The sequence below is a fragment of the Phycodurus eques genome, chromosome 1, assembly GCF_024500275.1.
Source record: "Phycodurus eques isolate BA_2022a chromosome 1, UOR_Pequ_1.1, whole genome shotgun sequence".
In the NCBI taxonomy this organism is placed as follows: domain Eukaryota; kingdom Metazoa; phylum Chordata; class Actinopteri; order Syngnathiformes; family Syngnathidae; genus Phycodurus; species Phycodurus eques.
In genome coordinates, this window is record NC_084525.1 from 5,119,310 (window position 1) to 5,133,995 (window position 14,686).

At 44.1% G+C, this 14,686-nt stretch overlaps 1 protein-coding gene across 3 annotated transcripts; it reads left to right on the forward strand.

Annotated features, from left to right (window-relative positions):
- The first annotated feature begins 1,899 nt into the window (after positions 1–1,899).
- LOC133400660 (isocitrate dehydrogenase [NAD] subunit gamma, mitochondrial-like) lies at positions 1,900–13,681 on the forward strand. 3 transcript variants are annotated; one of them, XM_061673542.1, is made up of 13 exons: positions 2,019–2,103; positions 3,359–3,417; positions 3,530–3,571; positions 3,704–3,718; positions 3,824–3,921; positions 4,439–4,554; positions 4,625–4,685; positions 5,302–5,434; positions 6,107–6,240; positions 6,322–6,424; positions 7,240–7,386; positions 12,571–12,726; positions 12,947–13,681. In XM_061673542.1, exons 4-13 carry the CDS (start codon positions 3,713–3,715, stop codon positions 13,046–13,048), a joined length of 1,056 nt encoding a protein of 351 aa, XP_061529526.1. In that variant the 5' UTR covers positions 2,019–2,103; positions 3,359–3,417; positions 3,530–3,571; positions 3,704–3,712; the 3' UTR covers positions 13,049–13,681. The 3 variants fall into 3 exon arrangements, with proteins under 3 accessions (XP_061529512.1, XP_061529519.1, XP_061529526.1); XM_061673528.1 differs by lacking the exon at positions 3,359–3,417 and having other exon boundaries at positions 1,900–2,103; XM_061673535.1 differs by lacking the exons at positions 3,359–3,417; positions 6,107–6,240; positions 6,322–6,424 and having other exon boundaries at positions 1,900–2,103.
- The last annotated feature ends 1,005 nt before the right edge of the window (positions 13,682–14,686 follow it).

The window sequence follows — 14,686 nt, forward strand, 5'->3', positions numbered from 1 at the left end:
TTGATATTCACATTCACCCAGTTTTTAACGATGTAAAATAACGCGGACCCTAGAATGTTTAACACAATTAAGTATTGATTTCACACACAAATATGAATAGCCGTCCAGTCGATGACGATGGTGTGTTCAATGACTTAAGTAACAGGTAGTCTGGCTCGCTTCTTTCCATGTTGACAACTTGTGGTGGATCTGGGGGGGGGGGGGGGGGCGGGGGTTAACAATGGGCTAGGCCGCCCCTGTGGCACCCCCAAAATTACATGTTGTTGCTCAAATTCCCAAATGTTGCGTACTGTAGTGTTCTTGGTTGTGGTTAAGGATGACACAGTTGGTGATGCCTTTCGGTCGCTTTATTCCCATGAGTGGTAATAGAATGCACATTCACACAAGAGCTGCTGTCAGCCACAACTCACGCCCAAGCACTCCTCACACAGTGACTTGAGTCAGAATTCCCTCTTAATTGTCCCCCTGAGCGTTCATCTGCAATGTCCCTTTTGTTTGTTCATCTTTGAAGGCGTCAGAACCGCCAATCACCCTTTAACGGCCCACACTCAGACCTCGGATGATATATAGTATTTTGTGTTATTCAGGCTACCATAGTAAGTGGAAACGTAAAGTATTGTGGGTGTATAACTAGCAGAATGCGCTCAACTGTCTGATAGTGTGAGCCACGGGCTGAATAATAATAATATAATCATCATAAATCTAATAATAGCTAATAGCTGATAATAAGCATTCATTTTCAAAATCAGTACACAGATGTGGAGGGCCCAATGACTCGGTGCGCCGTGGGCCCCTAAATGACTAAATATACTCGTCACGTGAGGTGCATGGACTGGTGAGGCATTAGAGTCCGATTTACAAATTGATGAGCCAAACGGCTGCTGATGTAATGGCAAATAAATATCTCCCATTAAATTAGCACACTGGCGTTAAAAATCGGTAGACTGATATTTTCTGACCCGATAACCGAAGCAGATCTTCAATTGCCTGCGTTGGTCTTTCTTTATTAATTAAATCCAATTTGGATCAGTAGTCCAGTTTAGAGATTTTTTTTATTGGTTACATATAATCTCATTTATGTTTGGCGTTCATTTCGAGCATCGTTTTAGAATGCACATACTGCAGCTGCCACTTAATTTCCCCTCCCCAACCACGCCAACAAGTTTGTTTCATCCTCTATTAAGTCATGCCCAGAAAGAAGATGGACTAGTCCATTGCATGAGAAGGGGAGGGAGCAGTAAGTACTGTACTGCTGCACAGTCGGAAGTGAGAAGTGACACAATTTTCCAGCTGAACGAGTAGCCGATGATGTTGTTGTGTAACGAGAGTTCCAACATGTACTATGTTCTGGAGTTGCTGTATAAAATAAGCCTTACAGATAAAAACGAAGTAAATGTTTGTTCACTCCAACACGCGAGACAGAATTACAACACCACTGTTTGAAAAGCCTAAAACAATAATAGTTGCTTTAAATACATCAATGAAAAAAAACAATATTAATCAATATTTTAATGAGATGTTTGGGGGACCCCTGGAAATTTTGAGGTGCCAGGAAATTGCCCGTGGTATTGTCTGCCTCACCTCGCACTTAGATGTTATTTTAAGCGATCAGAAAAACTAAATATGTATAACACAAATATTAAATACATTAGCCTGACTATGGAAAACTACAAGCACTTGCCAACAACCTCCTCTGTTGTAGTACAATAACTACCAATAGATGGTGCTGTTGCTCTGTGTTTGTTGGGGATGGAGTTTTCTTCGTTTTTTTTATTTTAAAAAAGTGTTGGTTTTTTAAAAAATAACGCTTCATGATGTAGCGAAGGTCCGCCTCCCCCAACAAGTGCGCGCGTATAGTCATGAAGTATTTAGTAATTCGTTACTCCCTCACTGGATTTCTTCCGTTGGATGAAGCAGTCGGCGCCTGGGAGCGCGATGACGCGTGAACGCGCAGCGCGAGCCCGCGTCCAACCGGTCCACTTTCGGCCATCGAGGATCAACAAGTCGTCCACCTGCGGGGGAGAAGGACTCATGACGGCCCGCGGCCTCAGCTACATGCGCACGGCGCTCAAGACCGGGCTTTGCAACCGCCTGCAGGCCAAGGTAGGAACGCCGATACCTGAATATGGACACTTCCAACATCAAAGTCTCCCAAACTTTTTATTTTTTTATTTTTTTTTGGGGGGGGTGGGGGGGGAAGGGGGAGTAGTCTCACTTGTAGAGTTTGATATGGGACGAGGGACGCTAAACAGATTAACGGCCCGCAGCAGACGGTCGGTTACGCAAGCCGCATGCAACTGCTTTGGATGTGTCGCTTTCCGTTCAGCACCACACGACAATCAAACGTCTTTTGATACAGCCGAAGCTTCCGCCGTGAGATGGCCAAAGTACGGACGTTCCAGATACTTGTGAACAAAACAAAAAAAATACTCTTGGAATGTAAAAGTAGAAGTACTGAAAAGTACCAATTCATTTGTAATGTCATTTAAATGCAATACCCGTTTTGATAAATTGGCCGAATGAAACGTTTCTCTCATGCATACAATATGACGTGTGATGACGTTATGAACTGACGGGGGGGGGGGGGGGGAATATGATGAATTGGCAAATGATTAAAAAAAAAAGTGCACTTTTACTTTTTTTGTGTGTGTTATTTCAGATTAAGTGGAGAATCTTTGAAAAGCCAGCAGCGGGTGCTTTATAGGCTGGCCCCATATACAACACGTTCACCGTGAATCATTTCTGGAGCAAACAATTGTGTTTAAATAAGGGAATATCTTGCGTCTCCGAATCTGTTGCCATCGTCGTCGTTAATGCAATGAAAAAAAGTAACACGCCTAGCTTGGCAAAGTAAGCAGTAGAAAGTACTGTTTTAAAATGTAGGGAGTAAAAGATAAAGAAGCACGCAAAATACAGATACCTGAAAAAAAAACGTTCAGTACAGTAACAAAGTATTGAAACTGAGGGATATTTATACACTTCTGCTGTCACAAATGAGATGGTGTTGTAAAAGTATACACCTGAGCAAACGCTTGTCAGATTGATAAATTATTCAAAGCAACAGCGTAGAAGTGGACCACAGCAACCTGCACAAACAGAGCAAGTCAAGTGAAAAAAACAAAACAAAAAACAAGACAGAGCATCTACCAGCGAACTCTTATCGTCTCAGTTTCAAATTGTGAACAACCAGTAAACATTTAGTTGATCAACAATTGCCGCTGACTTGTTTTAGAAGACAGCGAAAGGAAGAAAAAAAAACATTGTCTCCATCTCCTCACAATAATTAGAATGAATTATGTTTTAAATCTATCAACATAATGAAAAACAAAATACACATTTGTGCATTCTCTTTCTACAGCCACAACATTAGTTACTCCACTTCAGCTCCTGTGCAATGGATCTTTTGTATTTGTGCCGGTGGGTGCACCAAATGTTGAGTTTCAAAGTGCAAACGAAGCAGCAACTGCTCGACAGCGTTTGGCGTTTGTTGATCCTTGCATCTTCTCACATCTTCTCTTTGGATCTGCAGGCGTGTGCTTCGGCCTCTCGTCAACGGAAGTCCGCGTACACTGTGAGAAACGCACACACGACCCGCACTAGCTTTCCCGTCTGCCCTCGTGTTACGTTGTCCTCTCATTCCCATCCCTCACTAACATCCCCCTTTTCTCTCCTCCGCCATAAATCCCATCTTTGCGCCATCTAGACTCACCAGATGATTGTGAGTATGGATGATTACCGTGCAGGTACAAGTCATCGGGATATTGGTGCGACGGTGTGTGTGCGTGTGCGTGTGTGTGTGTGTGTGTGCGTGCGTGTGTTACAGCCTCCACCGGCACAATATGGAGGCAGGCACACCGTCACGCTGATTCCCGGAGACGGCATCGGGCCTGAGCTGGTCAACCACGTGCAGGAGCTGTTTCGGTGCAGAGACGAGAAATGTGTTGACTGGACACATCACTGTTGAAATGAATCCAAATAATCATCAGCAGCATCTTTCATAATCATCATCAACAATCTAGTCCAGTGTTTCCCAATCTTCAGTGAGCCAAGGCACATATTTCCAATTTCACCTGGGAAAAAAAAATCTTGGCCCACTCACGAATTGACTTTTGTGAAATCTTGGTGTTTTTAGTTGAACACTTGGCTATTATTCTGTTGTATGGACGACAACAGGTGCATCCACAGGGTTATAGTACCTTCGGCCATCCAGCGGAAGTGCATCTCATTGTTCTGCCTGTCACTATACATCACTGGCATAGACAGATGAACAAAGATGCATGACTTGAAAGAAGTTCATAATAATTCTCCGACACACGTTAATTGTTGGGAATCACTCATTCTCGAAAATCATCAACATGAATATCCACGAGGATGGATTTAAGAATCAAAAACATCTCCATCTTTATCTACACAGTACCATTTTTTTTTTTCCTGTCAGGTTCTGTTGTGTTCCCGTGGACTTTGAGGTTGTCAATGTGGACTCGTCCGCGGCCTCGGAGGATGACATCAACAATGCCATTATGGCAATCAGGCGCAATGGAGTTGCACTCAAAGGTAAATGATGTTTGTGTGTGTGTGTCTTTTATGCTGTGCAGTTGTATACGGTAACTGTGAATTTATTCAGGTAATCTTGAGACCAACCACAATTTACCCCCCTCCTACAAATCCAGAAACAACCTGCTCCGGTGAGTAGGACTACAGCAACACTGCACTGTGACATCCGAGATTCACGATGTAGTCAGCACGTCTTCCTCACGGCAAGAATGTTTTGGGTTCAAATCTCAAGCCTGTGTCAGCGTACCTGCGTGGGATTTCTCTCCCAAAACATATAACACAAGACTCTCAGGCTACGGTCTAACTGCAGGGTATAATGCTGGGTATGATTTTTTTGTTATTTTTGAACATACAGCTATGAGCATAGCCTCAGGGCCTTATTTACTGTACGAATATCTCAAAAGGCATTTGAAAAATTGGACGTTCACTCTGAACAAATTGCGTGCGGTGTTGGTGGGTGGGTTGTATGTGATCTGAAAATGTTGCACTAAAGGCCTGACAACCAACCCAGGCTAAACTTAACTCCTCCCATCCTACAAAAAATGTTACTTTTTCAGTCGAGATGTGGCACTTCAACATGAGCCAGGGCTTTGACACCATCTTGTGGCATCTTCGAGCAAATTTAAAAAATGCAAATAGGCGAGCGTTTCAGTGAGTAGGTGAAGTGTTGACTGCATACCATTGATACTTTTTGTGATAAAAGTCTCCGTGTCTCCATTGTTCGGCCCATGTTCGCTCACAACGCAGAACCACTTTGGATCTGTACGCCAACGTGATGCACTGCAGGTCTCTGCCCGGCGTGCCGAGCCGACATCACGACATCGACATCCTGATCATCAGAGAGAACACAGAGGGCGAGTACAGCAGCCTGGAACATGAGGTGCGGTTCTTAATTTTTGCCTGACGTCCAACTTCTAAACTTGGCTCGTAGCTTCCTTGCAACTTTAGGACTTGGGAACTGACTCAACTTAGACTCAACACATGACGTTCCTGTTTACAGTTGAAAATCTGCACATAGTATGGCCTTTGTTTGGGCGACTGCGGTTCAGTCGGTATAGCAGGCCGTCCGCTGACCGAAGGGTCGATAGTTTGAATCTCGGCTCTGCGTGTCCGCCTTCGAAGTGTCTTTGGGCAAGACACTAGGACACTGAACCCTAAATTTCCTCCAGGTCGACATTGTAAATGAAAATTCCGATTTAGTCAAATATATAAATATGAGGTATGTCAGAATAGGTCGAGGACTGGTGTCACAAAACATATACAGTGGTTCGAGTTTTTCCCCTTCAATTTGGGCCATCTGTTCAACGACATCATCCGACCCCTCCTGGCCGAGAAAAACATTGCCGTGCTGGAGCAACATCCCAACTCACCCCATCCGGGTGCAAGTGATTTTCTCGTCTTTCCCAAGCTCAAAAGCTTGACTCGACTTGCTTGAAATGTAGCGGGGACTCCAGCTGATTAGCTTGATTGTTTTGCCATAGTAACTTGGGACTTGCTTAGCACTTGAGGGCGAACAATTGAAGCTTCCTTCCACCTGTGCGTCCTTGGACAGAATGTTCCAGGAGTGGTGGAATGTCTGAAGATCATCACCAGGAGCAAATCTTTACGCATCGCCGACTACGCCTTCAGAACAGCTTGCGAGAAAGGTCGTAGACGAGTGACCGCCGTGCACAAGGCCAACATCATGTCAGTGTTTGTTCCCTCGCACGCCTCGGCCTGCATCCTCTCACATCTTGAAGCTTGATCTTAATTTTGTGTTTGGTGCAGGAAGTTGGCCGACGGCCTCTTCCTGGAGTGCTGTCAGGAGGTTGCTCGCGGTTACCCGGAGATCGCCTTTGACAGCATGATTGTGGACAACACCACCATGCAGGCGAGTGTGGGCTTAGACAGCAGAGGTGGCAAAAGTACTCACACTGTGTACTTCAGTAGAAGTACTCGTGTAACAAAAACACTATAGTAAAAGTGGGAAAAAGAACAAATGTAACGTTGTTTTCCTTTTATTTACGAGCATAAACACACACACTGAAACGAACCAAAAACAAACAAAAAAAACAACTGGACATGCTAGCTACATTCTAACAGCATAATCACGATTGAAGACACATGCCCCGTGTTAGCAGAACAAAACAATATAGCACAAAACGCTAAATTAGCTCATGGTGCAAACCTCATCTGTATGCGTTCTTTCAGCTTAGATGGATCATTTATATATTTTTTTTTAGCCGGCAACATCATCAATCCTCGGCCGTGGACGGGGAATATCTTGGTTCTCCGATTGTGTTGCGTCTTTAAAGCTCCCTGGTTCATGTTACTTCATGTTTGTGCTATACCACAAAATATACCCCCCCCCCCCCCCTCCACTGCCTTACTAAGCCCCCAATATCTCAATCCATCAAGACCTCAGCCACGACTTGACGTTTCCTCTGTCCATTTACTTCCTTTTGTTTTTTTTACATCGTGCCATTGTCCGCAAAGGCTGAAAAACATAATGAGCACATTTTGACAAAGTAAGGTGGAGAAAGGACAGATATTCGTTTTCAAATTTAGGGAGTAAAAAGTCATCAGAAAAATAAATACTCAAGTCAAATACAGATACCTGAAAAATCTACTGAATTACAGTACTTGATCCGTAAATTCCCCCAAACCAGACGTGTGTGTGTGTGTGTGTGTGTTTGTGTGTGTCAGCTGGTTTCCAGGCCACAGCAGTTCGATGTGATGGTCATGCCCAACCTGTACGGCAGCGTGGTGAGCAACATATGCGCCGGGCTGGTGGGCGGACCGGGCCTGGTGCCTGGAGCCAACTACGGTCGGGACTACGCTGTGTTTGAGACGGTGAGTGGAACCTCAATTTTACTGAAACACTCCATCCGTCCACTTTCTCACCGGGATGCTGCAGACTATTGACCTTTTCATGCATGTTTACCATTGTGTTTCATCACCTTTCCTTTTAACAACACTCAATAAGCATTTGGGAACTGATACCACTAATTGTTGAATCATTGTAGCTGGAATTCTTTCCCATTCTTGCTTGATGTTCAACTTAATTTGGTCAACAGTCTGAGTTCTGCATTTCATGATGCGCCACATATTTTCAACGGGAGACAGGTCTGGACTGCTGGCAGGCCTGTCTAGTACTTGCACTCTTTTACTCCAGAGCCAGCTTTTGTAACGTGCAGAATGTGGCTCGGCATTGTCTTTCTGAAAAAGACGTTGCTTGGATGGCAGCATATAGTGCTCCAAAACCTATATGTACAACCCCAATTCCAATGAAGTTGGGACGGTGTGTTAAACATAAATAAAAACAGAATTCAATGATTTGCAAATCATGTTCAACCTATATTTAATTGAATATACTACAAAGACAAGATAATTATGTTCAAACTGATAAACTTGATTGTTTTTAGCAAATAATCATGAACTTAGAATTTTATTGCTGCAACACGTTCCAAAAAAGCTGGGACAGGGTCATGTTTACCACTATGTTACATCACCTTTTCTTTTAACAACATTCAATAAACGTTTGGGAACTGAGGACACTAATTGTTGAAGCTTTGTAGGTGGAATTCTTTCCCATTCTTGCTTGATGTACAGCTTCAGCTGTTCAACAGTCCAGGGTCTCCGTTGTCATATTCATAATGTGCCACACATTTTCAATGGGAGACAGGTCTGGACTGCAGGCAGGGCAGTCTAGTACCCGCACTCTTTTACTCCGAAGCCACGCTGTTGTAACACGTGCAGAATGTGGTTTGGCATTGCCTTGCTGAAATAAACAGGGGCATCCATGAAAAAGTCGTTGTTTGGATGGCAGCATATGTTTCTCCAAAACCTGGATGTACCTTTCAGCATTAATGGTGCCTTCACAGATGTGTAAGTTACCCATGCCATTGGCACTAACACAGTCCCATACCATCACAGAGGCTGGCTTTTGAACTGTGCGCCCATAACAGTCCGGATGGTTCTTTTCCTCTTTGACCTGGAGGACACGACGTCCACAATTTCCAAAAACAAATAGAAATGTGGACTTGTCGGACCACAGAACACTTTTCCACTTTGCATTAGTCCATCTTAGATGAGCTCGGGCCCAGAGAAGCCGGCGGCGTTTCTGGGTGTTGTTGATAAATGGCTTTTGCTTTGCATAGTAGAGTTTCAAGTTGCACTTACGGATGTAGCACCGAACTGTATTTACTGACATTGGTTTTCGGAAGTGTTCCTGAGCCCACGTGGTGATATGCTTTACACATTGAAGACGGTTTTTGATGCAGTGCCTCCTGAGGGATTGAAGGTCACGGGCATTCAATGTTGGTTTTCGGCCTTGCCAATTACATGCAGTGTTTTCTCCAGATTATCTTAACCTTTGATGATATTATGGACCGTAGATGATGAAATCCCTAAATTCCTTGCAATTGTACGTTGGGGAAAATTTTCCTTAAACTGCTCAGAATCAGAATCATCTTTATTTGCCAAGTATGTCCAAAACACACAAGGAATTTGTCTCCGGTAGTTGGAGCCGCTCTAGTACAACAGACAGTCAATTTACAGAACACTTTGGAGACATAAAGACATTGACAAAAAACAATTGTGCAAAAAGATGCTAGAGTCCTCTAGCACTCAGAGCAGTTCGAAGGACTAATATTGCAATAGTCCGGTGCAATGACCATTGTGCAAAGGGCGCCGAGACTTCAAGGAGTGTATGCGGTTTAAAGTGACGAGTAGTGCGATCATCTGGGACCATGTTGGTTGTGCAAATGTTGCGGATACTCCTCAATCGGTGTGCAAATGGCGCAGATGATACTCTGGCATGAGTGGCCAGTATATGCAAATAGTGCAGCATGGCGAGACAACTTTAGTGAGTGCACGAGTAATACATAATTGGCCCCACAGAAATGTGACAACGAACTCAAGTCAAAAAATTGCCAGCTTGTTGTAATGGAATTATAGGTTAGGTGTTTAAGAAGTTGATCGCAAGGGGGAAGAAGAAGCTGTTGGAATGTCTGCTAGTTCTAGTTTGCATTGATCGGTAGCGCCTACCTGAGGGAAGGAGCTGGAAGAGCCGGTGACCGGAGCTGAAGACGGGTCCGAGAGGATTTTGCACGCCCTTGTCTTGCTCGACTATTTTCTCACACACTTGTTCACAAAGAGGGGAAGCTCGCCCCATCTTTGCTGGTGAATGACTGATCAATTCAGGGAAGCTCCTTTTCTACCCAATCGTGACACCCACCTGTTCCCAATGAGCCTGTTCACCTGTGGGATGTTCCAAACAGGTGTTTGATGAGCATTCCTCAACTTTCTCAGTTGTTCATCAGTTTGTACATTAAATATCTTGTGTTTGTTGTGTATATAATTGAATATAGGTTGAAAATGATTTCCAAATCATTGTATTATGTTAATATTTGCGTTTAGCTTAATTGGAACTGGGGTTTGTACATGTGATGTCATGGCTATTTACAATGCGTTTAAAACTGTGAACTTTGAAAAGGTTTAAATGTGTTCAAAGGCAGGTGCGGGGGTATTTTAAGGCTTAAACTATTTAAAAAATATATTTTCATTTAAGGTCTATATTGCAGATTTTAGTTGTTTTTTTGTAGCTTCTGCAATGAACCGTGGATAACTAATATGATTATTGCATGTACTGTATATTTGCAATTCTAACAGTATGTACATGTACATATGTATCTAACAGTATGTATGTGTCGTGGCCCGGGTTAACAACGTCCGCCACCGGCGCCGTCAAACCTGCAGGGCGCTGGTGGAAATTCAGCTACTGTGGGTCGAAGTCGAAGAAGAGGAGGAGGTGGAAAGCGGGTTCTTCGGCAGAAAGAGAAGAGCCTAGAACTGAATGTGGGAACTTTGAATGTTGGGACTATGACAGGAAAATCTCGGGAGTTGGTTGGCATGATGATTAGGAAAAAGGTTGATATATTGTGTGTCCAGGAGACCAGGTGGAAAGGCAGTAAGGCTAGAAGTTTAGGGGCAGGGTTTAAATTATTTTACCATGGTGTAGATGGGAAGAGAAATGGAGTCGGGGTTATTTTAAAAGAAGAGTTGGCTAAGAGTGTCTCGGAGGTGAAAAGAGTATCAGATCGAGTGATGAGGCTGAAACTTTGAAATTGAGGGTGTTATGTGTAATGTGATTAGTGGCTACGCCCCACAGGTAGGATGTGACCTAGAGGTGAAAGAGAAATTCTGGAAGGAGCTAGATGAAGTAGTTCTGAGCATCCCAGACAGAGAGAGAGTCGTAATTGGTCCAGATTGTAATGGACATGTTGGTGAAGGTAATCGGGGTGATGACGAAGTGATGGGTAAGTACGGCATCCAGGAAAGGAACTTGGAGGGAGAGATGGTGGTAGACTTTGCAACAAGGATGCAAATGGCTGTAGTGAACACTTTCTTTCCAGAAGAGGCAGGAACATAGGGTGACCTACAAGAGCGTCGGTAGAAGCACGCAGGTGGATTACATCTTGTGCAGACGATGTCATCTGAAGGAGGTTACCGACTGTAAGGTTGTGATGAAGTGAGTATTTGCGAGCAACAGTATGGTTTCATGCCTAGAAAGAGTACCACAGATGCATTATTTGCCTTGAGGATGTTGATGGAAAAGTACAGAGAAGGTCAGAAGGAGCTGCATTGTGTCTTTGTAGATCAAGAGAAAGCCTATGACAGAGGAGCCAGAGAGGAACTTTGGTACTGCATGCGCATGTCTGGAGTGGCAGAGAAGTATGTTAGAATAATACAGGACATGTACGAGGGCAGCAGAACAGCGGTGAGGTCTGCTGTAGGTGTGACAGACGAATTTAAGGTGGAGGTGGGACTGCATCAGGGATCAGCCCTGAGCCCCTTCCTGTTTGCAGTGGTGATGGATAGGCTGACAGATGAGGTTAGACTGGAATCCCCGTGGACCATGATGTTTGCAGATGACATTGTGATCTGCAGTGAAAGCAGGGAGCAGGTGGAGGAACAGTTAGAAAGATGGAGGCATGCACCGGAAAGCAGAGGAATGAAGATTAGCCGAAGTAAAACATGAATATATGTGCATGAATGAGAGGGGTGGTGGGGGGAGAGTGAAGCTACAGGGTGGAGAGATAGCAAGGGTGGAGGACTTGAAATACTTGGGGTCAATCGTCCAGAGCAATGGTGAGTGTGGTCAGGAAGTGAAGAAACGGGTCCACGCAGGTTGGAACAGGTGGAGGAAGGTGTCAGGTGTGTTAAGTGACAGAAGAGTCTCTGCTAGGATGAAGGGCGAAGTTTATAAAACAGTAGTGAGGCCAGCCATGATGTACGGATTAGAGGCAGTGGCACTGAAGAGACGAGAGGAAGCAGAGCTGGAGGAAGATGTTGAGGTTCGCTCTCGGAGTGACCAGGTTGGATAAAATTAGAAATGAGCTCATCAGAGGGACGGCCGAGGTTCGATGTTTTGGAGACAAAGTTAGAGAGAGCAGACTTCGATGGTTTGGACACGTCCAGAGGAGAAATAGTGAGTATATTGGTGGAAGGATGATGAGGATGGAGCTGCCAGGCAAGAGAGCTCGAGGAAGACCAAAGAGAAGGTGGATGGATGTCGTGAGGGAAGACATGAGGGCAGTTGGTGTTCGAGAGGAGGATGGAGGAGATAGGCTTAAGTGGAAAAGGATGACGCGCTGTGGCGACCCCTAAAGGGAAAAGTAGAAGATGCATGTTTGTGGAATGTGTGAGGAAGCCAGAGAACTCGCAGGAAACCCACACAAGCACGGTGAGAACACGCAAACAAGAGGGCCTGAGCTGAAAGTCGGCCCCCGCCCTTACTCACCTTACTCCCCATTTTGAATTCTGATTTCCTTTATTTGGAATCCCATTTTTGGACATGCACATTTCCCATAGTTTATTAACAATGTGCTCTGAAATGCACTTAGAACTTGTACATGTCTACGTTGAAAAGACTTTGTTTGGTTTTACTGCTATTACTTTCAGAGGATGGGAAAAAGTGTGTCGCAGAGCGACAAGACATGCTTTACCTGACTTGCGCTGTGGTGTGGCGTGCAGGGCACCAGGAACACGGGCAGGAGCATCGCCAACCGCAACACTGCCAACCCCACCGCCATGCTTCTGGCTTCCTGTCTGCTGTTGGATCACCTCAAGCTCCGCGCGTACGCCGCCATGATCCGCAGGGCCGTCCTGGGCACCGTCACCGACGCTCGGGTACGGCTCGTCACACACACTCAATTAGGTCTGGGGTTAAAAGCCCAAGTTTTGAATCACGGCGTTGTCCTTTGATTGACCTTTTATTGAAGAGAGGAAAAAAACTGATTTCAAGAAATCATCTATTTTATTTGAAGGCCATGTGGCCCAGCCCCACCCTGACCGAGTATTCGAGAATATTCTCGACGTATTGTTTCTGACACATCTTTTTATCACCCAGCTGCACACGCAGGACCTGGGTGGGCAAGGCTCCACGTCCGAAGTGGTCCACTTCATCATGAAGGCCATTCAGAGCACCGGGCCGCTCACGGTGAGCGTCTAGAACGCCCGAAAACGAGCTTTGCTAGTTCAACGAATTCAAGCTCACTGTTTTTGCTCGTGTCCAGCTGAGCCTTTCATCAAACTCTTGCCTCTTGTTTTACAAATTAGGGGTGTCAAAACCTATTTTGGTTGCGGGTCACGTCGGAGTTCTGTTGAGGGGAAAACCATATATAAAAGTAAAGTCACCTTAAATGCACAATCACATTCGACTGCTATATATATTGATGTTTTTAACAACACATTAAATTTGAGAGATGTTCTGCCCAAATGCAAAGAACAAACCCATATCGCAAGAAAGAAGTAAACACTCTCGATCCACTTTAGCGGGCCACATAGAGTGATGCAGCGGGCCAGATCTGGTCCCCGAGCTGCGGGTTTGATACTGGTTTTATGATAGTATTGTTTACTTCAGCATTTATTGTGATCCAAATATTTGTAAATGAATACATAATAGTGTATATCAGCACTTTGTAATAAAGCAGATGAGTTTTGAAGAGAGGCACACGTGCTGCACTGGCATGTGTCAACCACCAGGAGGCCACGTCGCTGCGAACTAGTTTTTCAATGATCTGATGAAACTTGGAGAGATTCCATTGTTTAGATTGAGTTCGGAATAAATCCAAATGCATCATAACTTCTTGTATATGTGTATTGTGTATTTTTTAATCATTGCTCACTGTACAAGTGATATAGCGATCCAAATTACTGACAGGGAGTTGAAATATACCAAGATTAATTCCGACTTTTACAGCAGTCGACCTACTAAATGGGTCAAAGGTTTCTAGTGTGGTTTGCCCAATGAAGTAAACGTGGAAGTCACGTGATGAAGTTCCTCTTGGCTCAAGTGTTACTACAAACACGAGCCATGCGAATGGCTGACCTGATGACCTTTTACATGCACAATTCCGTTGAAAAAAAAAAAGAACACGCTGACTGATGAATCCCTGACGGGTGTTGAGCGCTTGGCAATTTGGACAACTGGGCTTCAAAGCGACCTTGTGGTGGGAAATTTGATATTTAAAAAAAAAAAAATTACAATTAAAATTGGGTAGCACCACTTTCATGCATTCACGGTAAGTGAAGTAAAAAAAAAAAAGCAGGCACTTTGAAATGTATTTAAGTGCAAAAGTAAACATGAATTTTTCGCTGTCAATTGTATACAATACCAGATTTGATCATTTGGCACAAATGGGAATACAAAGAAATTCTCTCCTTACAAGATAGTTTCCTTCTTTTATTAACTGACATTGTATTTATACTGAGAAGAGAAAAAACAAATCCTGTTCCATCTTGCATGTTGTTGTTTAAGAGCGAATTGGCATTGGCGCAATCAAAACAGTTTTCCCATCGCTTTGCAAACATTGTGAAGTGAGTAACAAATCATGTTAAATTAGCTAATGATAACTGAAAACAAAAACAACAACAAAACCTTACCTGTATGTTATGTATTTTTTCTTTTTTCTTGAATAAAGCCTTGGATGGGGAGTATCTTGCTTCTCCGAATCCGTTGTGAGCGTCATCGTTAATTCTTCCGTCTTGATGCTCCTCCATGTCGCTCCTTTCCCGTTCTTTTCAACTTCCCCAAGATCTGAAGGAATCACCATCTCAACCGCAGGAGACTTTATCTTTCTCCGTCTTT